At 39.1% G+C, this 22,374-nt stretch overlaps 1 protein-coding gene across 9 annotated transcripts; it reads right to left on the reverse strand.

The window, feature by feature from the left end:
• Positions 1–605: 605 nt before the first annotated feature.
• LOC148190335 (uncharacterized) lies at positions 606–20,563 on the reverse strand. Of its 9 annotated transcripts, none has more exons than XM_088081389.1 (11): positions 19,807–20,563; positions 7,108–7,309; positions 6,845–7,031; positions 5,700–5,859; positions 4,782–4,875; positions 4,619–4,684; positions 3,847–3,930; positions 3,590–3,717; positions 2,802–2,967; positions 2,241–2,311; positions 606–1,626 (listed from the first exon to the last, which is right to left on the reverse strand). In XM_088081389.1, the coding sequence occupies exons 2-11, from the start codon at positions 7,307–7,309 to the stop codon at positions 1,405–1,407; spliced, it is 1,380 nt and encodes a 459-aa protein (XP_087937515.1). In that variant the 5' UTR covers positions 19,807–20,563; the 3' UTR covers positions 606–1,404. The 9 variants fall into 9 exon arrangements, with proteins under 9 accessions (XP_087937515.1, XP_087937573.1, XP_087937534.1 ...); XM_088081447.1 differs by lacking the exons at positions 3,847–3,930; positions 4,619–4,684; positions 4,782–4,875; ... (1 more) ...; positions 6,845–7,031; positions 7,108–7,309 and adding exons at positions 15,176–15,259; positions 15,921–15,986; positions 16,087–16,180; ... (1 more) ...; positions 17,659–17,845; positions 17,922–18,123; XM_088081408.1 differs by lacking the exons at positions 4,619–4,684; positions 4,782–4,875; positions 5,700–5,859; positions 6,845–7,031; positions 7,108–7,309 and adding exons at positions 15,921–15,986; positions 16,087–16,180; positions 16,902–17,061; positions 17,659–17,845; positions 17,922–18,123 and having other exon boundaries at positions 19,807–20,562.
• Positions 20,564–22,374: the final 1,811 nt, after the last annotated feature.

Consider the following 22,374-nt stretch of genomic DNA (forward strand, 5'->3'; position numbering starts at 1 on the left):
GCATTATATCCTAAGAGACATTTGTATAACATTTGAGGTTATAAATCGAGAAAAACATGACATGACATCACCGTGACCTTGATCTGTTGACCTTCGTCCACCAGATTCTAATCAGTTCATTTTTGAGTCCACTCAAATGTTTGTGTCAATTTTGAAGAAATTAACTCAAGGTGTTCTTTAGATGTTGTTTTTCACAAGAATGAGATGAGTGCTCGATGCTTTGACAACAAAAATCTGAAGTTCATCCTTGAGTCCACCTGACTGTTTGTGCTAAACTGGAATAAGCTCCATCAAGGGAACTTTCCTCAATTATTTTTTTGAAATATAGCATTTACAACAATGAGATCGAAAAGGTCAAAGTGGCCTTGGTGTTTGACCACCAAAATCTTATCATTTCATCACTGAGTCTACTTGAACATTTGAATTTTCTCTAGGGGTTCTTGAGAAATACATTTCACAAGAATGAGATGAAAGCAATGTCACCGTGACCTTGACCTTTGACCACCAAATTTAAAAAGAAGTTCATCTTTCAGTGCACCTGAACATTTTTGCCAAATTTAAAAACATTCCCTCAAGGTTTTCCAGACACATACCGTTTACAAGAATGAGATTGACGAGAATGAGACTTTATTTAATGTCTTCATTTAAACAAGAACTATGCAAAAACACATTCATCTCAAAAGGAGAAGAGATGATTCAAGCCAGATTTAGCGATTAGCTAGTTTAAGTCTGCAGTCCCTGGGCAGGTACCAACAGGACAAATAACTAGCACTAAATCAATAATTTAATCAGTTCATAATTGAATCCACTTGAACGTTTGTGCCGAATTTGAAGAAATTCTCTCAAAGCATTCTTAAGATATCACATTCACAAGAATGGGACACAAAGCCCTAAAACATAGTGCTTCTGAACCACAACTATTGCTGGCACTGAGACAAAAACAGGCATGAGATGGTAAATAATTCTCAGGCACTACATGCCAGATTATGCAAGGACATATGTCAAAAAATATCAGTGTTTCAAAAATTCTAACAAAGTCAAGAGATTTGAATACAAAGACTGAAAATCTAAATCTACTGTATCTGCCCATTCAGTGATAAGTGACAGAAATCCATCAAGTGTCTTGATTATTACATCTTTAATCAACCACAGATTTCAGGATTATAAATGGCCTCTCCAACACCAATAAAAACTGAAAATGTACAGAAAACTACACAAAAAAAGGCAATAAGAAATACCCACGCTCCAAATACAAAACAGTTAATGAATACACAGAAAATGTAACCAGAGCTTTAAATCCCAGTGGTCCTTAACTCAAAACATGCATGAATATACCCATAATCCTTTAGTCTCCCATTACAATCACTGCAGCTGAAAGACTGAGTACGAGGTCATCCTGCAGAGTCACTGCAGCAGCATGCTGAGTCCCTGCACAGCGGCACACAGGGCCAGCAGCAGCACTCCTGGTTGGTCTCCTGTCACTATCGCCAGCTCAGACAGCTCTCTCAGAGACTCGTCGGAGGAGCAGAGGAACACAGCGAGCCCGTGGAGCTCCCCTCCTTCCTGCAGAGGAGCAGGCAGAGACTCGGAGAGATGAGCCTGACCGTGCTCCTTCAGGCTGCTCACCTGCAGGAAAACAAGAGTCCACAAAGTGGTGCTTTCTGGGAATTCTTGCCTTCATATCTGGGATCATGGATGCTTTCAGGCTACTTTTCATAGCAGTTAGCTGCAGGGTTGTGTGGATAGTGTGGAAGTGCACACTGAATATTTACTTTTGGTAAGTTTTTTTAGGTTGGCTTAAAAATGCCTGAGCCTGGGACTCGGGATGATCCAGGATTTCCCAATTTAAGTCAATGGGAAAAGACCTGTACAATGTAATTCCAGTGTTTGGACACTACAAAAAATGGCTTAAAAGCCAGCTCTTATGACACATCTTAAGAATGAATATAATTAGTGCATTTACAAAACTAGTATATACACCGCTTTCCTCCAAGATTTTTAGGTAGTAAAGAAATAAGACAAAAAATTTAAAAAGAATAAAAAATAAGACAAAAGAAAAAAAATCTAACTAACTAACAAAAAAGTAACAACAAAACAAAATGCACAACCAATCTAATCTAGACACCCAATACAAAGGGTCCTATATCAGTTTATAGCAAAAATCATCAAATAGCATTACAATTTGTTTTTTGTATGTCTGGGTCTTTACACAGAGCACTGATCTTAAAAACCAAACTCACCAGCTGGTTGAGGCCTGTCAGTGTGTCAGGGCAGCACTTGGCTATCAGTGACGGCATGCGGTCTGGCAGCTCTGTGGAAAACACAAACTGTTCGCACATGTGGATGGATTCAGATGAGAATAATTCAGATGTCAGACTACTGCCAGCTATTTACTTTAAAGCAGCACAGAGAAAAACCATATTGATTATTGATAAAGATCATTGATGTTCGTTGTTTGTTTGTTTTTACTATGCACTTTTAGGTAGTTTCCTTGTATTTTTTTAAATTATTATTCATTTTCTGGTCATTTTCTTGTACTTTGCTCATCATAATCTTCTTATGTTTTTGAAAGTAATCAAACCAATTTAGTCAGGTTTCAAAGGGTTAAAAACACTGGAGTAAACAGATTTCCACCAAGGAAGTTAAATGACTTTTTACATACCAAAACCAGTCAGACAGCACATTTGCACATTGTCCCATGAGAACAGACAAACTTTGATTTTGTTATGACAACACAATCCGCCTCTCACATCCACACAGACAGCATGCACACAGTCAGAGACACTGTCCAGCTGACTCACTGTCCATGCCGCTGATCAGCAGGTAAACGGCTTCCAGGTTCATGTCAGTCCTTCCACACACAAGATATGATGGTGGGCACACGATATCTCTGAGCACATGAAGAACAGTAGAGAAGGACGAGGACTGAGGCCGCTCCACAGGCTCACCGTCACGCCACTGCTCCAGCTGAGAGGAGACAAAATGACTTTTTCAATTTTTTTTTACATGAGCAAACTAAAACTGTGTATGATAAAAAAAATTTTAAATGACTGTTTGTTTTCAATTTCCCAATAAAAACTATCAAAATAGTTTTTAGATATGTAATAATTTAGGCTAGATGTAGCATGGTCCTTATGTTTAAACAACAGCACATGGCAACCAACGTGGACTATCATGATGGCAACAAAGTCACTGATGGTTAGGTTAAGGCAAAAGAGGCACTTGGTATGGTTTAGAAAAAAAACACATACACAGCGAACTCCGAACTCCTGCTAGAAAGTCAGTTGTTTTTTTTCATGTGAATATGCCGGGTGCCATCCGGCCGTCCACCACCACACAATAAAGATGCCACCAGTTCTATTCAAGCGCGTTCTCGTATGACACCATCTAGCTGTGTTCCCGTTGGACGTGGAATATGGCTTTGACGTCGCGCTCGTATGCTGAAAGAACTGACCGAGCTGTGCTATTTTACGAGTTTGGACTGAGAATGGTTGCAGAGTGCCGTAGTACTTTAGTAGGTGTCTGTTTGGATCATGGATCATGGGTCGGAGGTGTGTGTGTGGAGGTCAGTAGTAAAAATCAGAAATACCTTTTGTTTGAGGAGAGTCAGATCCTGTCTGTCCTCTGAGAGCACGCTGAGGCTCTGGAACAGAGTGGACCGAGTCTCTTGGGGAAGATCGGCCAGGTTCTGGAGACAATCTTCGTTCCTCCGTAACTCTACAGAAGCAAATACAGTGCTGTTAGTGGTACAACAACAGTAAAACATGCATTTTAGTATTTTTTTGGTGACAGACTTGTGACTCTGAATTGAAGTGAAGATAAAATCTGCACAAAACACACTCATACCCTCCTGAACCTGCTGCAGGGTCTCAACGGTCTTTTCAGTGTAGTCGTCAGGTTCGAATGATTGTGGATGCAGGACTGGCTCAGCTGATAAGTTAAACACAGTTAAGACTTGGTTACTTTTTCTGTCTAAAATCTGAAGTTTTAAAACATGTTAATGTGGAGTTGGCAGTTGGAAAAGAGATTGAATGGCAGTTAAAATGAAGAGGCTGAAAGAAGATGTTGCAATTTAAAAGTACTTAAAGGTACCACTTAACCCTTAGCAACCAGAGCAAATTGGCTCAGTTTCTTTTAAAGACATGGAAGGGCAAAGGGCAACTCAGGAAATTACCCAAAAATTAACCCCCCTGAAAAAAGCACAAGAAATTTACCTAAAAATGTAATAAAAAAAAACAAAAGAAAATGAAAGTTAAAAAAAACCCATACAAACAAGGAAATGACCTGAACATGGGTGCTTAACAATGTTGTAATTATGGTAATTGTAAATCGATATAATGATAAAATAATTTCCCCTAACATTTTTTTCTTTTTGCCCTGAGAAATATTTCCCTTTAAAAAAAAGAAAATGTTTTCTAAATCTACTAATGAACATTTCTTACCAAGTGGCCCAATGTTTTGTTTTGTTTTTCATTGTTTTTTTTTTAACCTTGTTTTTGAAAGATTTTGAACCAATTTGCTCAAAACCAGTTTTCAAGGGGCTAAATACGTGAGAAGTGTCTAGGAGCAGCACAAAAGTGATATCACTCTGGATTTCAAAGGGTTAAAGTGGTTTTACATTCACGGTGGGTGTATTGTTCCTCCTCTTTACCAGGACAGTCCGAGCAGAGCCCGAGAGTAGTTTCTGAAAGAATAATAGAGCATTTAATCATTAATAAACTGGAATCCTATCAATATCTGAAAATGAAAAATGGTACACAGTGCCATGCTGTGTTTCTTACCAGTCTCCTCTTTCCTGAATTTCAGCTCATTGAGCTTGTAGGCATAAGTGTGTCCGGCTGGTACAACAAAAGAATTGTTGTCCTTCATCTTTCCCTGATTAAACAATAAATACAGCTGTAAACACACAGACGTAACCAGACATCTTTCCATGACCTTTAACTACTTCAACCTAAAGCAAGTTTTCCAATAAACAAGAGAACCAAACCACACATCGCAACTTAGAAACACAAAGCAAAATGCACAAACACCATAAAACTGTCAGTTTTAATTACAGATCACGATTATCATTTTTTTCAGATGGTAATCATGTTGAGTTGTTTTTGTTGTTGTTTGTTTGTCTCTGACGGCTGAGGTCTATTCCTCTTGAAAACAAACAAAACAGAATTAAAACCAGTTAAAATATATAATAAAGCAGTTGTATGTCGCAAAAAACGTGAATGTCCCTATTTGGAGCGAGTGTTTGATTTGTCTGTTCTGGGCTGTTGTAGCTCCGTATGTAGACATGAACAGCTCATTCAAATGCAACAAAAATATGCAAATTCTGAAATCCCACATACCGAACACTTTAAAACTGTATAAAAACTCATCATATAAAATCATCAAACTGAAGGAAACGCTAAACTAACAAACTCGCTAACTAATTAGCTGACTAGAGCGAGCTCGACTACCTCAGTCAGCACAAAACTCTCGTCTTACAAGATGTAAAGAGAGAGAGAGATGTGTGGCCGATGTGGCTAATGTGATGGATGCTCCTCCTTGGACAGCGGTGTGTGTGCTGAGGACAGTCAACAGATGGATGTCCCTCCAGGTGTTGGACCTTGAATGACTTCCAGGCCACAGACCAGAGGACAGATCGCTCCTCTAAACACTCATCATCATAATTCTGCATATTTCAAACCTTTGTCTCTCATACTCACCCCCAGTAAGATACTAAACACACTCCAGCGTGCTTCAACAGAGCCGTCCACTCCAGTTCTTCCACAAAGGGCGACATTCTCTGTGTTGAACACGATCTTATTGACAAAACCCAGCATCTCTCCCCTCTTCAGTTTGGGGATGTGGAGGGTGTTTATTTTCCTGCAGGTGAGACATGAAGCAGATGATGAGAAACAACTGAAGTTTTCTTTCTGACTTTCATGTCTTCCATGAGGGTAAAGGAGTAGATTTACATTGTGAGAAGAAGATCTGAACATTACAGCACTTCTGCAGGGAGACATTGACTATTAATACTTGAAATGAAATGTCTTGGAAACAATTCAGTTCATGGCTTTGGTTTGTGTGCTTTATGACTTTAGTTTTAGTATCTGTATCAACAGAGTTAACAAACATGTCTTTGTCAAAATGTTCATTTGTCCAATATATGTTCTCATTTCAAACTTGTCAAATTCTGCCTCTTTGTCAGTGATTTTGGTGTCAGATACTGGTGCAAAAACATACCTTTTGCAGCAGCATGATACGTCACCAGGCAGATAACACTACCGGATGGCACCTTTTGTGGTGGTATGTATGCCACTGGAAGGCATCAGATTGAAATGCTGCTGGTAGCAATGTAATTTATGAAGATAAAAAGTCCATAAGAGACTGGTGGACTAGGAAGTGGATGGGTCCAACAAACCCCAGAATTTCACCCAGGACCGATTGTTTCTGTCCTGTGTGAATATTGACCCTTTTTTTTCCTAAACCTAACCACGTGCTTTTGATGCACAACAAATGTAAATGAAGGTGTTGTAAGTTAATTTTGAAAAAGATAATTTGCTTCTACCAAACAGAAACGGAAGTGAAAAAATGAAAAGACATAATGCACTAAACCAGCATAAACTGACACGCTGCCCCTGAACATCAGGAGGGTACCTGAGGCATCATATGTTCACCTGAAGAGCACTGACCAAGTGGTGATATTTGGGGTTGAAATGTGTTGAAATAGCAACATGCCAACAATGCGTCTGACCACAACTTTGGGTGCAGCAACATTTGCTGACTGTTAGAATGACAATTGTGTCAGTCTGAAACTATCTATGACAGTTTATCACAACAGAGCCGCAAGAGAAAGACAGAGGCATACTGGTCACGATAATTCTCCTTCATCTTGCGAATGTCGGCAGTCTTTTCTTTAATGGTGACAGATGAAACTTCTTGTTCACTTTGTGCTTCTGCACTGACTTTAGCTGAAGCCACGTCAACACCTCCTTGTACACCGGCGCTCACAGACCTCTGGCCACTGTACTTGTAATCCTTGATGACGGTTCTTTCTGGAAAGAATGGCTGATACTTTCAGTCCAATATTGACAGGTGGAGATTGTATTTTGTGTGCAAATGTGAACATACCTGAAAAATCAGAGAAGTCAGCGAATGATGGGACAAGATCTCCAAGACTGAGACTCATCACCTCATAATCATAACAAAATGAGCCCCTCTTCTTTTTGACCAGTGTCAGGAGATCCACCTTCTCGGCTAAACTCGGTTGGTAGATGAGGGTTTTTTTTGGTTCCACTTGACTGAGAACCTCGCGAATATGTTGCTGAAACATCTGTGTACAGACACAGTCTTCAGTAAGTAAGTACCAGATTACAGCCTCAATCTCAAGCAACTAGAAAATTTGAAATCCTGAAAGTCAGAGTTTTAAAATGATAAATAGAGCAAAACTTAAGCCGCAAACAAAGATTCCAGCGCTCAGGCCAGCATGAACTGAAAGCTGCGAATGCTCGAAACATTTAACTCTTTAAAACATCTGCACGAAGGACAACCAACAAGTTTTATGACAATGAGACAGAGGCTTGTTCATTCATGTCCAAAGCTCTACTGAGCCAGGCCCTTCTTTGGCAACACTGTCACCTTAAATTCATTGATTGCAGAAACATTTTGGGGACATGATTTAATTGTTCACTTAAAAATAACCACTGAGTTTGGTGATGTTTGGTCTAATAGTCTAGATTCATGGCCAAATTTTGTGCTGGGACAATGCACCTGTTTGGAACTGGTGGTGCCCCCTATTGAGCACTTTCAAAATAATTTCACATATATACCTAAGATTTGTTATGGACCATATCCTGCAAGTTTTGTAATGATTGGACAAAAAAATTTTGATTCATAGTCTGATTTGTGTTATTCCAAGCACATTTTGATTTACTTGCACCCTCAATTGGTCGATTTGAATGAAACATTCAGAGTATATTTTAGGTACTTCTGAGGGAATATTCGGCAGGTTTCATGATGATTGGCCCAACTGTTCTGGAGTAAGGTCTATTTATGTGCTAATCTAAAGTTCATTGGTCATTATCCTCAAAACACAATAAAACATCAACAACCTTTGAATTATTTTTAATGAGCTTCATCCAATAATGATCCACAGACAGTTTGGTCCATGAGATGTCAAAAATGTTTTTTTCAAAAAATTTACCACAAAACTTGTAGCTTTTTCATAGAGCACATTGAGATCCACGTGTCAAATTTCAAGTCAACCACACCTATGATGTGGCAGATGTGGCCTTTAAAACTTTTTCAGCCTTAATTATAGCGCCCCCATGGGTTCAGTTGGTGTTGTTTTTGTTGAGCAGCATTTGCATATAACTTTCAATCATTGAGGAAAATTTAATGTATGATCTTGCATCTCACAGGAATTTGCAAAAATATTTCTGAACAAAAAATGAAATCAACTGATCTTGATCCAAATGCAGGCTGATGCAATACCCTCCTTGACATGTAGAGAAATGGATGTAAAGTGGATTTCATGCCACACCCTATTGAAGGGAACAGGTTGCAGAAGAACAGGCTGTGTATGAAGAATAGTTGGATTACACTAATCACTGAACTAATAAATGCGTTAGAACATGACTGTCACCTTTTACTTGAAAATGTCCTGCATGTTTGAAGATCCAAAGTTTTTAAATTATTTTACTCTGCAAAATATTTTTTTAATATAAATATAGCAGATATCTCTAACAAGTTCTCAAAGTAACATTCATTCATTCATATTTAATTTTTTTTTAAACCTAGTTAAAAGGGAACCTGGTATTTGGCACAACTTGGTAAGAGATGTCCCAAAAATTATAAGAAATTAGAAAACAGTAACAAAAACATGACCTGATAATTAGTTTTAATTGATTTATACACAGCTGACACAAAAAATAATACAAAAACTCAAAACTCAAATCCTAGAAATGTCCTAAAATTCTTAAATGTCCTGAAATCCTAGAAAAGTCCTAAAATCCTGGAAATGTTCTAAAATTTGAGAAATGCCTTAAAATCCTAGAGGTATCCTGAAATCTGACAAATGTGCTATAGTCCTAGACAAATCCAAAAATCCCTGAAATGCCCTAACATTCTAAAAATGTAATAAAATCCTAGAAACATGAATGGGGCTGTTCAGACTGACCCCTGGCCCCCTGTCATTGAGTATCACCACTGTAATTATTATCATGAAAATTTTACCCAACCATACGGCTAATTACGATATTCAAGTAATTTTTTTTTCACTGACTCTAATCTTACTTTTGCAAATCTTAACGGTCTCATCCTTGAATTTTCAGGCTGATGAAATACTCTCCCTGACATGTAAAGAAAAACATTGAGGGAAAGTGGATTTTATGCCTTACCGTGTTGGATTCTGTGATTCTGTGTTGCCTCTTCAGTGTTGTGATATTCAAATTTCTGGCTAAGCTCAATTGTTGATTACATTTTGGCATGGATTACAAAAAAGGGTGGTTGAGGAAACAGAATACCAGAGAACCTGGTTACAAAACAAACATACGGACAGACACACACACACACACACACTTACACAAACAGCACTGATACATGTAGCTTCCTTAATTCAACTGTTATTTACAACATCTTTTGCACATCTGTACATCCTGGAAGAGGGATCCCTCATCATCGTCTGAAGCTCTTCCTGAGGTTTCTTCCTTTTTTTTCTGTTACAGGGATTCTTTTTCGGGAGTTTTTCCTTGGGTGATGTGAGGGTCTAAGGGCAGAGGGATGTCGTATGCTTTAGGGCCCCCTCCACCTGAGTGACCACAGGGGTCCATCAATAGCCCACAAGTGGACCATTTATTACGAACTGGCATCTTCAATTGGCCACAAGGGCCGAATAAGGGCCCTCTCCACATGAGGGGCCACAAGGGGCATACTTTGGAGTATGTGTTGCGCTGAATAGTAATGGGTTCCTTGCACTGCTATGCAGTGCAGGCACCCTAATAAATATATATCAGTGATATAAACATTAAAACGTGAATGTGTGGAGATTGTCCTGACCTGATTTGAGATTAAGTATTTTTGTCCAAGTCAGGATCTGACTGTTGACGTAACATAACATAAAACCAGCACACATGCCGAGGGTGAAAGTCACCTAACTGGTTCTGAAGTAGTCTCTGCTCAATAACCTCGACAGCTTCTTTTCAAGGTTTGAAGCGCAAAACAATACGCTTCCACAGAAGCTTCCATCGCCTGGCTCTGTGCCTGTCTGCAGCCAGTGTGAAGAGCACACTACACTGACCACAATAACGCCCGAAAAGCTGCAGGACCGGACAACATTTCAGGTCGAATGCTGAAGGACTGTGAGAGCAACTCTAGGAAAGGCGAAATCAAACGGCGTCTAAAAGAGTCTGACAATTAACTAAATTAATCATGTGTCAGTATCAGAGAAGTTTTTCAGATATGGAGAGAAAATGTGGCCAAAACTTTATGAAAACGCAAAAGTAAAGAGACTCTATTTAAAAACCTTGTGGTATAAAAAGCTGGGTATAATGACACTGCCCAGCTGATCCAATGATTTTTGGATTATTATTCAGATGTCCCAGGGTCTAACAGGATGCTGATTTGGCAGATTTAGATTTGTAAATATAAAAAAATTGGGGTTTGACATGAAATCCAATAACCTTATTGCCTCCAAAATAAACAAAAATTTCAAACAGTGCATGTTTGTAGGTCTCAAAAGATTTTATTTCAACTTTATTCTCGAAATTTGGACTTTTTCTCTAAACATTTCTACTTTTCTATCTACAGTGTTTTTCAACTTTATTCTCAAAATTTGGAGTTTTTCCTCTGCATTTTATTTCAATCTTGACATTTCGACATTATTTTTGTCATTTCGATTTTTTTCTCGAAGTGCATAATGGCAAAAGAAATCTTTCACCCTCAAATATACTTCTCCTGCCTGACCCGAAGCCTTTCTGAGGCTTTAAATAAATAAATAAATAATAATTTAAAAAAAAAAAAAGATGTAGCAGAATTTAGGGACAAATTTTAATTCATTTCTTTAAACATAGTGTTTAAAAAATGACAAATAAATATAACCTGTGCCTTGCACCTTTTAAAAAAATTATATATATATATATATATATATATATATATATATATATAAAGTTCCCCGATGGATGTAATACATACGACGTAACGATGCATCTACGTCAGACCGCTCCTTCTCCAGTCAAGTCAACACAAGGTCGTAGCAGCAGCTCACCGTCAGGTGTCAGGCAAGAGGAGGGAGAGTTGTGCACGGTTGTGGACAGGCAGTTGGACAACTGTAGACAGACAGTCAGAGGTGATGCTGTCAGCTTTTTAATGTATGATGAATTGTGTGGTGCAGCTAGTGGGGCTACAAGGACTTAGCCCGTCTTCTAAAAGCCTGCGCGGGATTACTTTTTTACAGGATTAGATTTCACTGGCTACCACGGCCAGATGAGGGAGGACAGGAAGTTCACAGCGACTCCCTGCAGAGCGCTCCGGGGAGGGTTCCTATATAACAGATGAGTTGGTGCATCCATCACACTCTACACACGAGTCGTTAAGTACACAATGAAAGCACAAAATGTAAATAAAGACTCATTAAAATGTAAGACAGGAGAAAAATACAACACAAACTAAAGGTGTGGAGGGTACCTAAAACACTGCAGTGTGTCTGACACAATGAGAATCGGAGCCAGAAAATTAGAACATGAGAAAGGTGGGGGCTCCTGGGAGGAAAGAGAGACCTCAGAAGTCCCCAAAGAGTGTAAAAGTGATCGAATCGATAGTAGTTTTTAGTCTAATCCCGGGGTCACATTATAGAGAGATCATCAGACGTATCAACTTTAAATGACAGAATACACAGATAATGTAACCAGAGCTTTAAATTCCTGTGGTCCTTAACTCAGAACATGCATAAATATACCCATAATCCTTTAGTCTCCCATTACAATCACTGCAGCTGAAAGACTGAGTACGAGGTCATCCTGCAGAGTCACTGCAGCAACATGCTGAGTCCCTGCACAGCGGCACACAGGGCCAGCAGCAGCACTCCTGGTTGGTCTCCTGTCACTATCGCCAGCTCAGACAGCTCTCTCAGAGACTCGTCGGAGGAGCAGAGGAACACAGCGAGCCCGTGGAGCTCCCCTCCTTCCTGCAGAGGAGCAGGCAGAGACTCGGAGAGATGAGCCTGACCGTGCTCCTTCAGGCTGCTCACCTGCAGGAAAACAAGAGTCAACAAGTCAAAGAACACAGTGGTGCTTTCTGGGAATTCTTGCCTTCAGATCTGGGATCATGGACACTTTTAGGCTACTTTTCATAGCGATTAGCTGCAGGGTTGTGTGGACAGTGTGGAAGTGCATACTGACTATTTTTTTTTGGTAATTTTTTTAGGTTGGTTTAAAAATCCCTGAGCCTGAGACTCAGGGTGGTCCAGGATTTCCTTATGGAAGTCAATGGGAACAGTCATTTTGGGTCCAATGGCATCGCGGGAAGGACCTGGACGATGCAGGTCTGGTGTTTGGCCACTACAGAAATTGGCTTAAATACCAAGCGCACTTCCTGAGGTTGTAAATGTTGTAAATTTAGTTTTTACTTTGGAATTTCACGTTTGATTGCTCATCGAATGGATCTGTTGCCCGTTGGCTGTAGTCTCTCAGGTGTGTTCATGAGAAACTTCTTTGGCCGAGGCACATCTTTAGATTGAAGCATCAAATTGTTGGCAAATAAACACAAACATCGAGATTATTGATAAATTTACAAATGCAGCATGAATATAATAAATGTATTTACAAAACTAGTATACACACTGCACTTCTCCAGGATTTTTAGATAATTAAAACCAAATAAATAAATAAGACAAAAGAAAAAACAACTAACTAACTAATCAAAAGTTGACAGCGAAACAAAATAAAAAAATAAAAAACACAACCCATTCAACCTAGACACCCAGTACAAAGGGTCCTACATTCAGCTGATGGCAAAAATCTTCAATCTTTCAATCTTTGGTGATGTTTTTTGTATGTCTGGGTCTTTACACAGAGCACTGATCTAAAAAACCAAACTCACCAGCTGGTTGAGGCCTGTCAGTGTGTCAGGGCCGCACTTGGCTATCAGTGACGGCACGCGGTCTGGCAGCTCTGTGGAAAACACAAACTGTTGGCACATGTGCACGGATTCAGACATGTCAGACTACTGCCAGTTATTTACTTTAAAGCAGCACAACTGGAGGTCTGTTCATTTTAACACGATTTAAAGGGTCTCCATTAACCATCAAATTGGTAATTGTCTTTTTTCTCTTTTTTTTAGTTATTTATTAACTGTTAATTGTCAGGTAATTTCCTTGTACTTTTCAAGAAATCAAGCCTATTTAGTCACTTTTCAAAGGGTTAAAAACAGAGTTGCACTGAGAAAGTTAACAGACAATGTACACGCCACAACCAGTCAGACAGCACATTTGCACATTTACCCGTGAAAACACACAAACTTTGATTTTGTTTACAATCTAACCCTTTCACATCCACACAGACAGCATGCACACAGTCAGAGACACTGTCCAGCTGACTCACTGTCCATGGCGCTGGTCAGCAGGTAAACGGCTTCCACGCCAATGTTATATGAATTCACTCGAAATGGTGTGTACTTGATATCTCCAAGCAGATGAAGAACAGAAGAGATGGACGAGGACTGAGGCCGCTCCACAGGCTCAAAGGCACGCCACTGCTCCAGCTGAGAGGAGACAAAACCACTTTTTCAATTTTTCTAACATCAGCAAACTAAAACTACATATAATTAAAAATGAAACAATGATTGTTTTCAATTAAAAGTATATTAAAACAACAAGAGTCTGCAGCTCTGCCAGGCTGTACGCTGACAGGGCGATGCTTTGAGCTAAAAACTAACAACAGCATACTTGCATGCTGATAAATACATAACATGCTGATGTTAAGCAGGTATAATGTTTATCATATTCACTGTCTTATGCTGCATTCACATGTAGGGACAGTGTCCTCTGGACAGCAAAGCATAAACAAACCAACAGTCCAATGAAATAGTACGACACAAAAAGGAAAGGTGCATGGCGAGGTTGCTTTGGTGATGTTGTATTTTGTTGTAGAAAGGATGGAATAATTTAAAAAGGAGTTTTTAACTGTAATTATCTTGTGTGCTTATTCTGGGAAAGTCAAGTAATTGTTCAGATCACCAATGTTTTCTTATTTTATTGAAGAGCTCTGTAATGTCTGGGTGTATATTCTGTTGCAAAGATGAGCAAAAAGTTAAAATATTTTCACTTTGGACAGCATGCCATCTACCATTACTGTTGCTAGTAAATTCACGCTTCGCTCTCTCTCCACTAAAATTATATGGTTTTACGTCTATCACCTGATTCCATTAGGAATTAGTTTGATTTCTGCGGCTGATGGAAATTTCCGTAGTTCTGCAGATATTTAATCATAAACTAAAGATGAGGACGAATATAAATTTTAAGTTCAGTTGTCAAACACTTAATTTCCTGCTCTCTGCTAATTTGAATGCACAAATTTCTGCAGTTTTAATGTCTTTAATTTTGTGAAAATAAAAGTCATCCACTGGCATGGTTAAACACAGCATATCACAGCTGTTGTCCTGATTGTAGCGCACTTGTATTCCAGATTTTGTTGAATAGATGTTGTTATTATGTTAAGATCAGCTATGACCGAAACTCCAAATCACAGCAGAGCTGTAATTATATCCAGGGTTTTTATGTAAATAAATAAAGGTTATTGATTGATTGTTAGCAGAGTGCTGTAATACTTTAGTAGGTGTGTGTTTGGATCTTGGGTCTAATTTGTTCATTTAACCATATCCTCGTCCTGATCAAACAACAGGGGTGACGGAGGTGTGTGTGTGGAGGTCAGTTCTAAAATTCAGAAATACCTTTTGTTTGAGGAGAGTCAGATCCTGTCTGTCCTCTGAGAGCACGCTGAGGCTCTGGAACAGAGTGGACCGAGTCTCTTGGGGAAGATAAAACAGTCCCGTGAGACGATCTTCTTTCTTCCGTAACTCTACAGAAGCAAATACACTGCTGTTAGTAGTACAATGACAGTAAAACGTTCATTTTAGTATTTTTTGGGTGATAGACTTTTGATCTGAATTGAAGTGAAGATAAAATCTGCACAAAACACACTCATACCCTCCTGAACCTGCTGCAGGGTCTCAAAGGTCTTTTCAGTGTAGTCGTCAGGTTCAAATGATAGTGGGTGCAGGACTGGCTCAGCTGATAAGTTAAACACAGTTAACACTACTTTTTCTGAGGAAAATTTGAAGTTGAAACATTGAAATATTCTTGAAATTTTGAAAAAAATATTGACTTGGAGTTGAAAGCTGAAAAAAATTAAATGGCAATTGAAATAAAGAGGCTGAAAGAAGATGTTGCAATTTAAGTGTACTCAAAGTACTTAAAGGTAGCACTTAACTCTTAGCAACCTGAGCAAAATGACTAAACTTCTTTTAAAGACATGAGAGAGCAACTTAGGAAATGACCCAAAAATTGACAAAAAAAAACCAAGAAAATTACCTGAAAATGTGTAAAAAGGAAAAAAGAAAATGAAAGTGTAACAACAACAAACAGACAAGGAAATAACGAAAAAATGAAAAAAGGTGCTTAAAGATCTTTCAACGATATAACAATTTCCTCATTTTTTTTCTTTTGTCCCGAGACATTTTTTTTTTTTTTTTTTTAAATGTTTTCCAAATCTACTAATTTACATTTCTTACCAAGTGGCGCACTGGGATTTCTTTTACTATGTTTTTCAAAGATTTTGAATCAATTTGCTCAGTTTTCAAGGGGCTAAATCCTTGTGAAATGAGCCAAAGAGCAGCACAAAAGTGATGGTGATCTAGATTTCAAAGAGTTTAAGTGGTTTTACATGTTTCACCTGAAAGGGCATGGCGGGTAAATGGTTCCTCTTCATCGGGAGAGTATGAGCAAACCCTGACAATAACTTCTGACAGAATGAAAGCAATTAATCATTAATTATCTGGAATCCTATCAATATCTGAAAAAAAGGCAAATGGTGCACAGTGATAAATTGCGTTTCTTACCAGTCTCCTCTTTCCTGAATTTTAGCTCATTGAGCTTGTAGGCATAAGTGTGTCCGGCTGGTACAACAAAAGAATTGTTGTCCTTCATCTTTCCCTGATTAAACAATAAATACAGCTGTAAACACACAGACGTAACCAGAAATCTTTCCATGACCTTTAACTACTTCAACCTAAAGCAAGTTTTCCAATAAACAAGAGAACCAAACCACACATCGCAACTTAGAAACACAAAGCAAATGCACAAACACCATAAAACTGTCAGTTTCAATTACAGATCACGATTATCATTTTGTTGTTGTTAAAATATAGAATAAAGCATTTTAGTGTTGAAATGTCCCTATTTGGAGCGAGTGTTTGGTTTGTCTGTTCTGGGCTGTTGTAGCTCCGTATGTAGACATGAACAGCTCATTCAAATGCAGCAAAAACATGCAAATTCTGAAATCCCACATACCCAACACTTAAAAACTGTATGAAAATTCATCACATAAAATCATCAAACTGAAGGAAACGCTAAACTAACAAACTCGCTAACCAATTAGCTGACTAGAGCTAGCTCGACTACCTCAGTCAGCACAAAACTCTCGTCTTACAAGACGTAAAGAGAGAGAGAGAGATGTGTGGCCGATGTGGCTAATGTGATGGATGCTCCTCCTTGGACAGTGGTGTGTGTGCTGAGGACAGTCAACAGACTGGGATGTCCCTCCAGGTGTTGGACCTTGAATGAATTCCAGGCCTCAGACCAGAGGACAGATCGCTCCTCTAAACACTCATCATCATAATTCTGCATATTTCAAACCTTTGTCTCTCATACTCACCCCCAGTAAGACATTAAACACACTCCAACGTGCTTCACAGGAGCCATCCGCTCCAGTTCTTCCACAAAGGGCAACATCCTCTGTGTTGAACACGATCTTATTGACAAAACCCAGCACCTCTCCCCTCTTCAGTTCGGGCATGAGGAGGGTGTTTATTTTCCTGCAGGTGAGACATGAAGCAGATGATGAGAAACAACTGAAGTTTTCTTTCTGACTTTCATGAGGGTAAAGGAGCAGATTTACACTGTGAGAAGAAGCTCTGAACATTACAGCACTTCTGCAGGGAGACATCGTCTGAAGATGCCTGAAAATAAATGTCTTGGAAACTATTTAATTCATTGCTGTGTAATGTGGGCTTACTGACTTTATCTTTAGTACCAGTATCAACAGAGTTCACAAACATGTCATTGTTTAAATGGTCATTTTTCCAATATCTGTTCTCATGTTCAACTTGTCAAATTCTGCCTCTTTGTCAGTGATTTTGGTGTCAGATACTGGTGCAAAAATTACACCTATCATGAAGGTATAATAGGCTACCAGAGGGCATCAGTTTAAAATGCTGTAGCATATTAATTCATTAAAATAGAAAGTTCCTAAAGGGCATGTGGACTAGGAAGTGGATGGGTCCAACAATGCGTCTGACCACAACTTTGGGTGCAGGAACATTTGCTGACCGTTACAATGACAATTGTGTCAGTCTGAAACTATCTATGACAGTTTATCACAATAGAGTCACAAGAGAAAGACAGAGGCATACTGGTCACGATATTTCTCCTTCATCTTGCGAAGGTCGGCAGTCTTTTCTTTAATGGTGACAGATGAAACTTCTTGTTCACTCTGTGCTTCTGCACTGACTTTAGCTGAAGCCACTTCAACACCTCCTTGTGCGCCGGCGCTCACAGACCTCTGGCCACTGAACTTGTAATCCTTGATGACGGTTCTTTCTGGAAAGAATGGCTGATACTTTCAGTCCAGTATTGACAGGTGGAGATTGTATTTTGTGTGCAAATGTGAACATACCTGAAAAATCAGAGAAGTCAGCGAATACTGGGACAAGATCTCCAAGACTGAGACTCATCACCTCATAATCATAACAAAATGAGCCCCTCTTCTTTTTGACCAGTGTCAGGAGATCCACCTTCTCGGCTAAACTCGGTTGGTAGATGAGGGTTTTTTTTGGTTCCACTTGACTGAGAACCTCGCGAAGATGTTGCTGAAACATCTGTGTACAGACACAGTCTTCAGTAAGTAAGAACCAGATTACAGCCTCAATCTCAAGCAACTAGAAAATTTGAAATCCTGAAAGTCAGAGTTTAAAATGATGAATAGAGTAAAACATAAATATAGGCGCAAACAAAGATTCCAGCACTCAGGCCAGCATGACGCCCTTCTTTGGCAACACTGTCACCTTAAATTCATCGATTGCAGAAACATTTTTGGGGACATGATTTAATTGTTCACTTAAAAATAACCACTGAGTTTGGTGATGTTTGGTCTAATAGTCTAGATTCATGGCCAAATTTTGTGCTGGGACAATGCACCTGTTTGGAACTGGTGGTGCCCCCTATTGAGCACTTTCAAAATAATTTCACATATATACCTAAGATTTGTTATGGACCATATCCTGCAAGTTTTGTAATGATTGGACAAAAAAATTTTGATTCATAGTCTGATTTGTGTTATTCCAAGCACATTTTGATTTACTTGCACCCTCAATTGGTCGATTTGAATGAAACATTCAGAGTATATTTTAGGTACTTTCTGAGGGAATATTCGGCAGGTTTCATGATGATTGGCCCAAGTGTCCTGGAGTAAGGTCTATTTATGTGCTAATCTAAAGTTCATTGGTCATTATCCTCAAAACATAACGAGACATCAACAACCTTCAAATAACTTTGATGAGCTTTATCCAATAATGATCCACAGAAAATTTGGTACAAATCAAACCTATGGTTTGGGAGATGTCAAAGATGTGTTTTTTTTTGTTTGTTTTTTTTTTCTTTAAAAACTTGTAGCTTTTCTGTGTCATTTCTCAAGTCAACCACACCTATGATGTGACAGATGTGGCCTTTAAAACTTTTTCAGCCTTAATTATAGCGCCCCCATGGGTTCAGTTGGTGTTATATTTGTTGAGCAGCATTTGCACATAACTTTCAATCACTGAGGAAAATTTAACATGTCTACAATCTTGCATCTCACAGGAATTTGCAAAAATATTTCTGAACAAAAAATGAAATCAACTGATCTTGATCCAAATGCAGGCTGATGCAATACCCTCCCTGACATGTAGAGAAATGGATGGATGTAAAGTGGATTTCATGCCACACCCTATTGAATGGAACAGGCTGCAGAAGAGGCAGGAGAAGAGCTTTAAATTGTTTTTTATACACAGCAGGCACAAAAAATAATACAAAAATTCCAAACTCAAATCCTAGAAATGTCCTAAAATTCTAAACGTCCTAAAATCCTGAAGAAGTCCTGAAATCCTGGAAATGTTCTAAAATCCTATAAACCTCCTAAAGTCCTAGAAACAACCTACTTGGCACAACTTGGTAAGAGATGCCCCAAAAAATCACCAGAAATTAGAAAACAGTAATAAGAAATCTTAGAAATGTCCTTAAATCCTAAAAATGCCATAACATCCTAAAAATGTCACAAAATCCTAAAAACATGAATGGGGCTGTTCCGACTGAGCTCTGGCCTCCTGTCATGTTAAAGTTCCCTCCAAAGCAAAGTAAGTTGAGTATTACCACTGTAATTATTATCATTATTATTAATTACATTACATCATTATTATTTCCTTTTGCAAATCTCAATGGTCTCATCCTTGACTTTTCAGGCTGATGAAGTACTTTCCCTGACCTGTAGAGAAAAACATGGAAGGAAAGTGGATTTTATGCCTTACCGTGTTTAATTCTGTGATTGATGAACAGCAGCACTGATACCTGCAGCTTCCTTTTTTTCAGTGTCGAGGAGATGACACAGCTTTATTCTTTCAGCTTTAATCATGAAACTGAAAGTATCTTAGACAGAAGAGCAGAGAGCTGACGTGATGACGCACGGCGGGTAAGCGTATTACCTCACTTCTGGTGCATCTTAGTCTGTGTCTGGTTGCATCTCTGTGCTGCTCCTCGCAGCGGTTCCCTGCAAACCTTCTAACTTGCTCCTAACTTCGGCTGCTTTTTACTTGTCTGTGACTGAAAGTTTTACGCCAACACTCACAGCTGTCTTCTCCTCTCAGCGGTTTTTCCTGTTGAATCGCACAGCCGTTAGGATGGCTGCTGCTCTCTTCTGCTGTGTGTCAGATGTTTCGTTACTCCTCTTCCTCCTTTTGCGATAGTAAGTGTAGTTTATTTGCTGCGTCGGAGGCGAGGCTTACCGACCTGGAAGCGCGGCTCCGCACCGTGGAAAATCCCTCCGTAGCTGCGGTAGTTAGTATGCCCCCTGTAGCCGGAGCGGCCGACATAGTATCCTCTGCTGCCGTCCCCCGGCGGCCCCCGTGCAGCCGGGAGGCTGGGTGACTGTCCGAGCGAAGCATCGTGGAGGGCCGATGCCCACGGTGCGCCACCACCCCCCTTCACGTCCCCGCTCAGCCACACACCTGCTGAGGACGCAGCCCTGGTCACAGGGCGGTGAAGTAACGAGTCCGAAAACGTGGAAGTCCGTTAGCCTTTTAGCAGGTTTCCTTCCCCCCCCAGTCTATGGGTGTTTTAATGTGTTTTCAGTAAAATGCTCCAAATAAGGTCTGTGGTTAACACAGGCAGAACATATTTCAAAGTTTCGTTTTGCAACATAAAATGCGTCCGCTTAAACCCGATTTTTGAACTTTTAAGGTTTTACTTGTATGGAAGCAATTGCAAAGGATTGGCTAAATGGGACTGCAGTGTGTTAGACGTCATCACATCGGACACAGAAAATCATGAAACCCACTTGTCTGCCTTTACAGCTTTACAGACTCACATTCTAAGTTTTAGATGTATCTGTTTATAATATTTTTTGGTCGTGTTTTAACGTGTTTTTACAGTGTTTTTAGTTGGTTTTTTTTTTATCATGTTTTAACATGTTTTTACAGTGTTTTAGTTGGTTTTTGATCATGTTTTACAGTGTTTTAGTTGGTTTTTGATCATGTTTTAACGTGTTTTTACAGTGTTTTTAGTAGTTTTTTTGGTCATGTTTTAACGTGTTTTTACAGTGTTTTTAGTTGTTTTTTTGGTCATGTTTTAGCGTGTTTTTACAGTGTTTTTAGTTGTTTTTTTGGTCATGTTTTAGCGTGTTTTTACAGTGTTTTTAGTTGTTTTTTTGGTCATGTTTTAACGTGTTTTTACAGTGTTTTTAGTTGTTTTTTTGGTCATGTTTTAACGTGTTTTTACAGTGTTTTAGTTTTTTTTGGTCATGTTTTAGCATTTTTTTTATAGTGTTTTTAGTTGTTTTTTGGTCATGTTTTAACGTGTTTTTACAGTGTTTTTAGTTGTTTTTTGGTCATGTTTTAACGTGTTTTTACAGTGTTTTTAGTTGTTTTTTGGTCATGTTTTAACGTGTTTTTACAGTGTTTTTAGTTGGGTTTTTTTTTTATCATGTTTTAACATGTTTTTACAGTGTTTTTAGTTGTGACGTTTAGGCTGTGTGACCGCGATGTAGTTCATGTTTAGCCTAACAATAGCTGTTAGGCTAAACATTTACGCTTCAAAACACACAAAAATTGTGTTCATCTGTGAAGATCGTCTTGCTAAACAACATGTGTAAGTCTTATAAACTTGTGATCATCAGAGAGCTTATTTTTTAGCAATAATTGCAAATCTCATTCAAAAATCCCATAAGGTTTTTGACGAGGGAACCAGTGATGTTAACTTCCTGGTTGGCCTACAAAAACACGTCATCCCTTCACCACTCTATTGGTAGCTCTGTTTTGCAAAATGTGAAGTCAGTGACACCAGCAGCCATAGTCAGATGTATCCCTGGGGCCTGAGCGGGTGACGTCGAGTCAAATTTAAAGCTGCTGGCTAAGGCTAAGCGTAAATTCAGTAAGTTTGTTATTCACGTCGGCGTCAATAACACCCAGTTATGCCAATCATAGGTCACTAAAATTAACATAGAGTCGGTGTGTGAGTACGCAAAGACGATGTCAGACACCGTCATCTTCTCTGAACCCCTCAAAAATGTGACCAGTGACGACATGTTTAGCCGCATGTCATCATTCAACTGCTGGTTGTTGAGTGGGTGTCCAGCAAATAATGTGGGCTTCTTAAATAATTGGAAAACACGGTCTTATCCGGAGGGATGGCATCCATCCCACTTTGGATGGAGCTGCTCTCCTCTCTAGGAGTCTGGCCCAGTTTATTAGAACAACAAGGTCCTTGTACAACTTCCCTTTTGTTTATTTTGGATTTAAACAAATGAAGTGGTCGGAGGACAGACAGCGTTTTTATAACATTAACATTATGGGTGTGTCACTGTGCTAGAGGAAGCTCGGAGA

The sequence above is a fragment of the Plectropomus leopardus genome, chromosome 1 (genome assembly GCF_026936395.1).
Source record: "Plectropomus leopardus strain MGB_pleo_1.0 chromosome 1, ASM2693639v1, whole genome shotgun sequence".
Lineage (NCBI taxonomy): Eukaryota > Metazoa > Chordata > Actinopteri > Perciformes > Serranidae > Plectropomus > Plectropomus leopardus.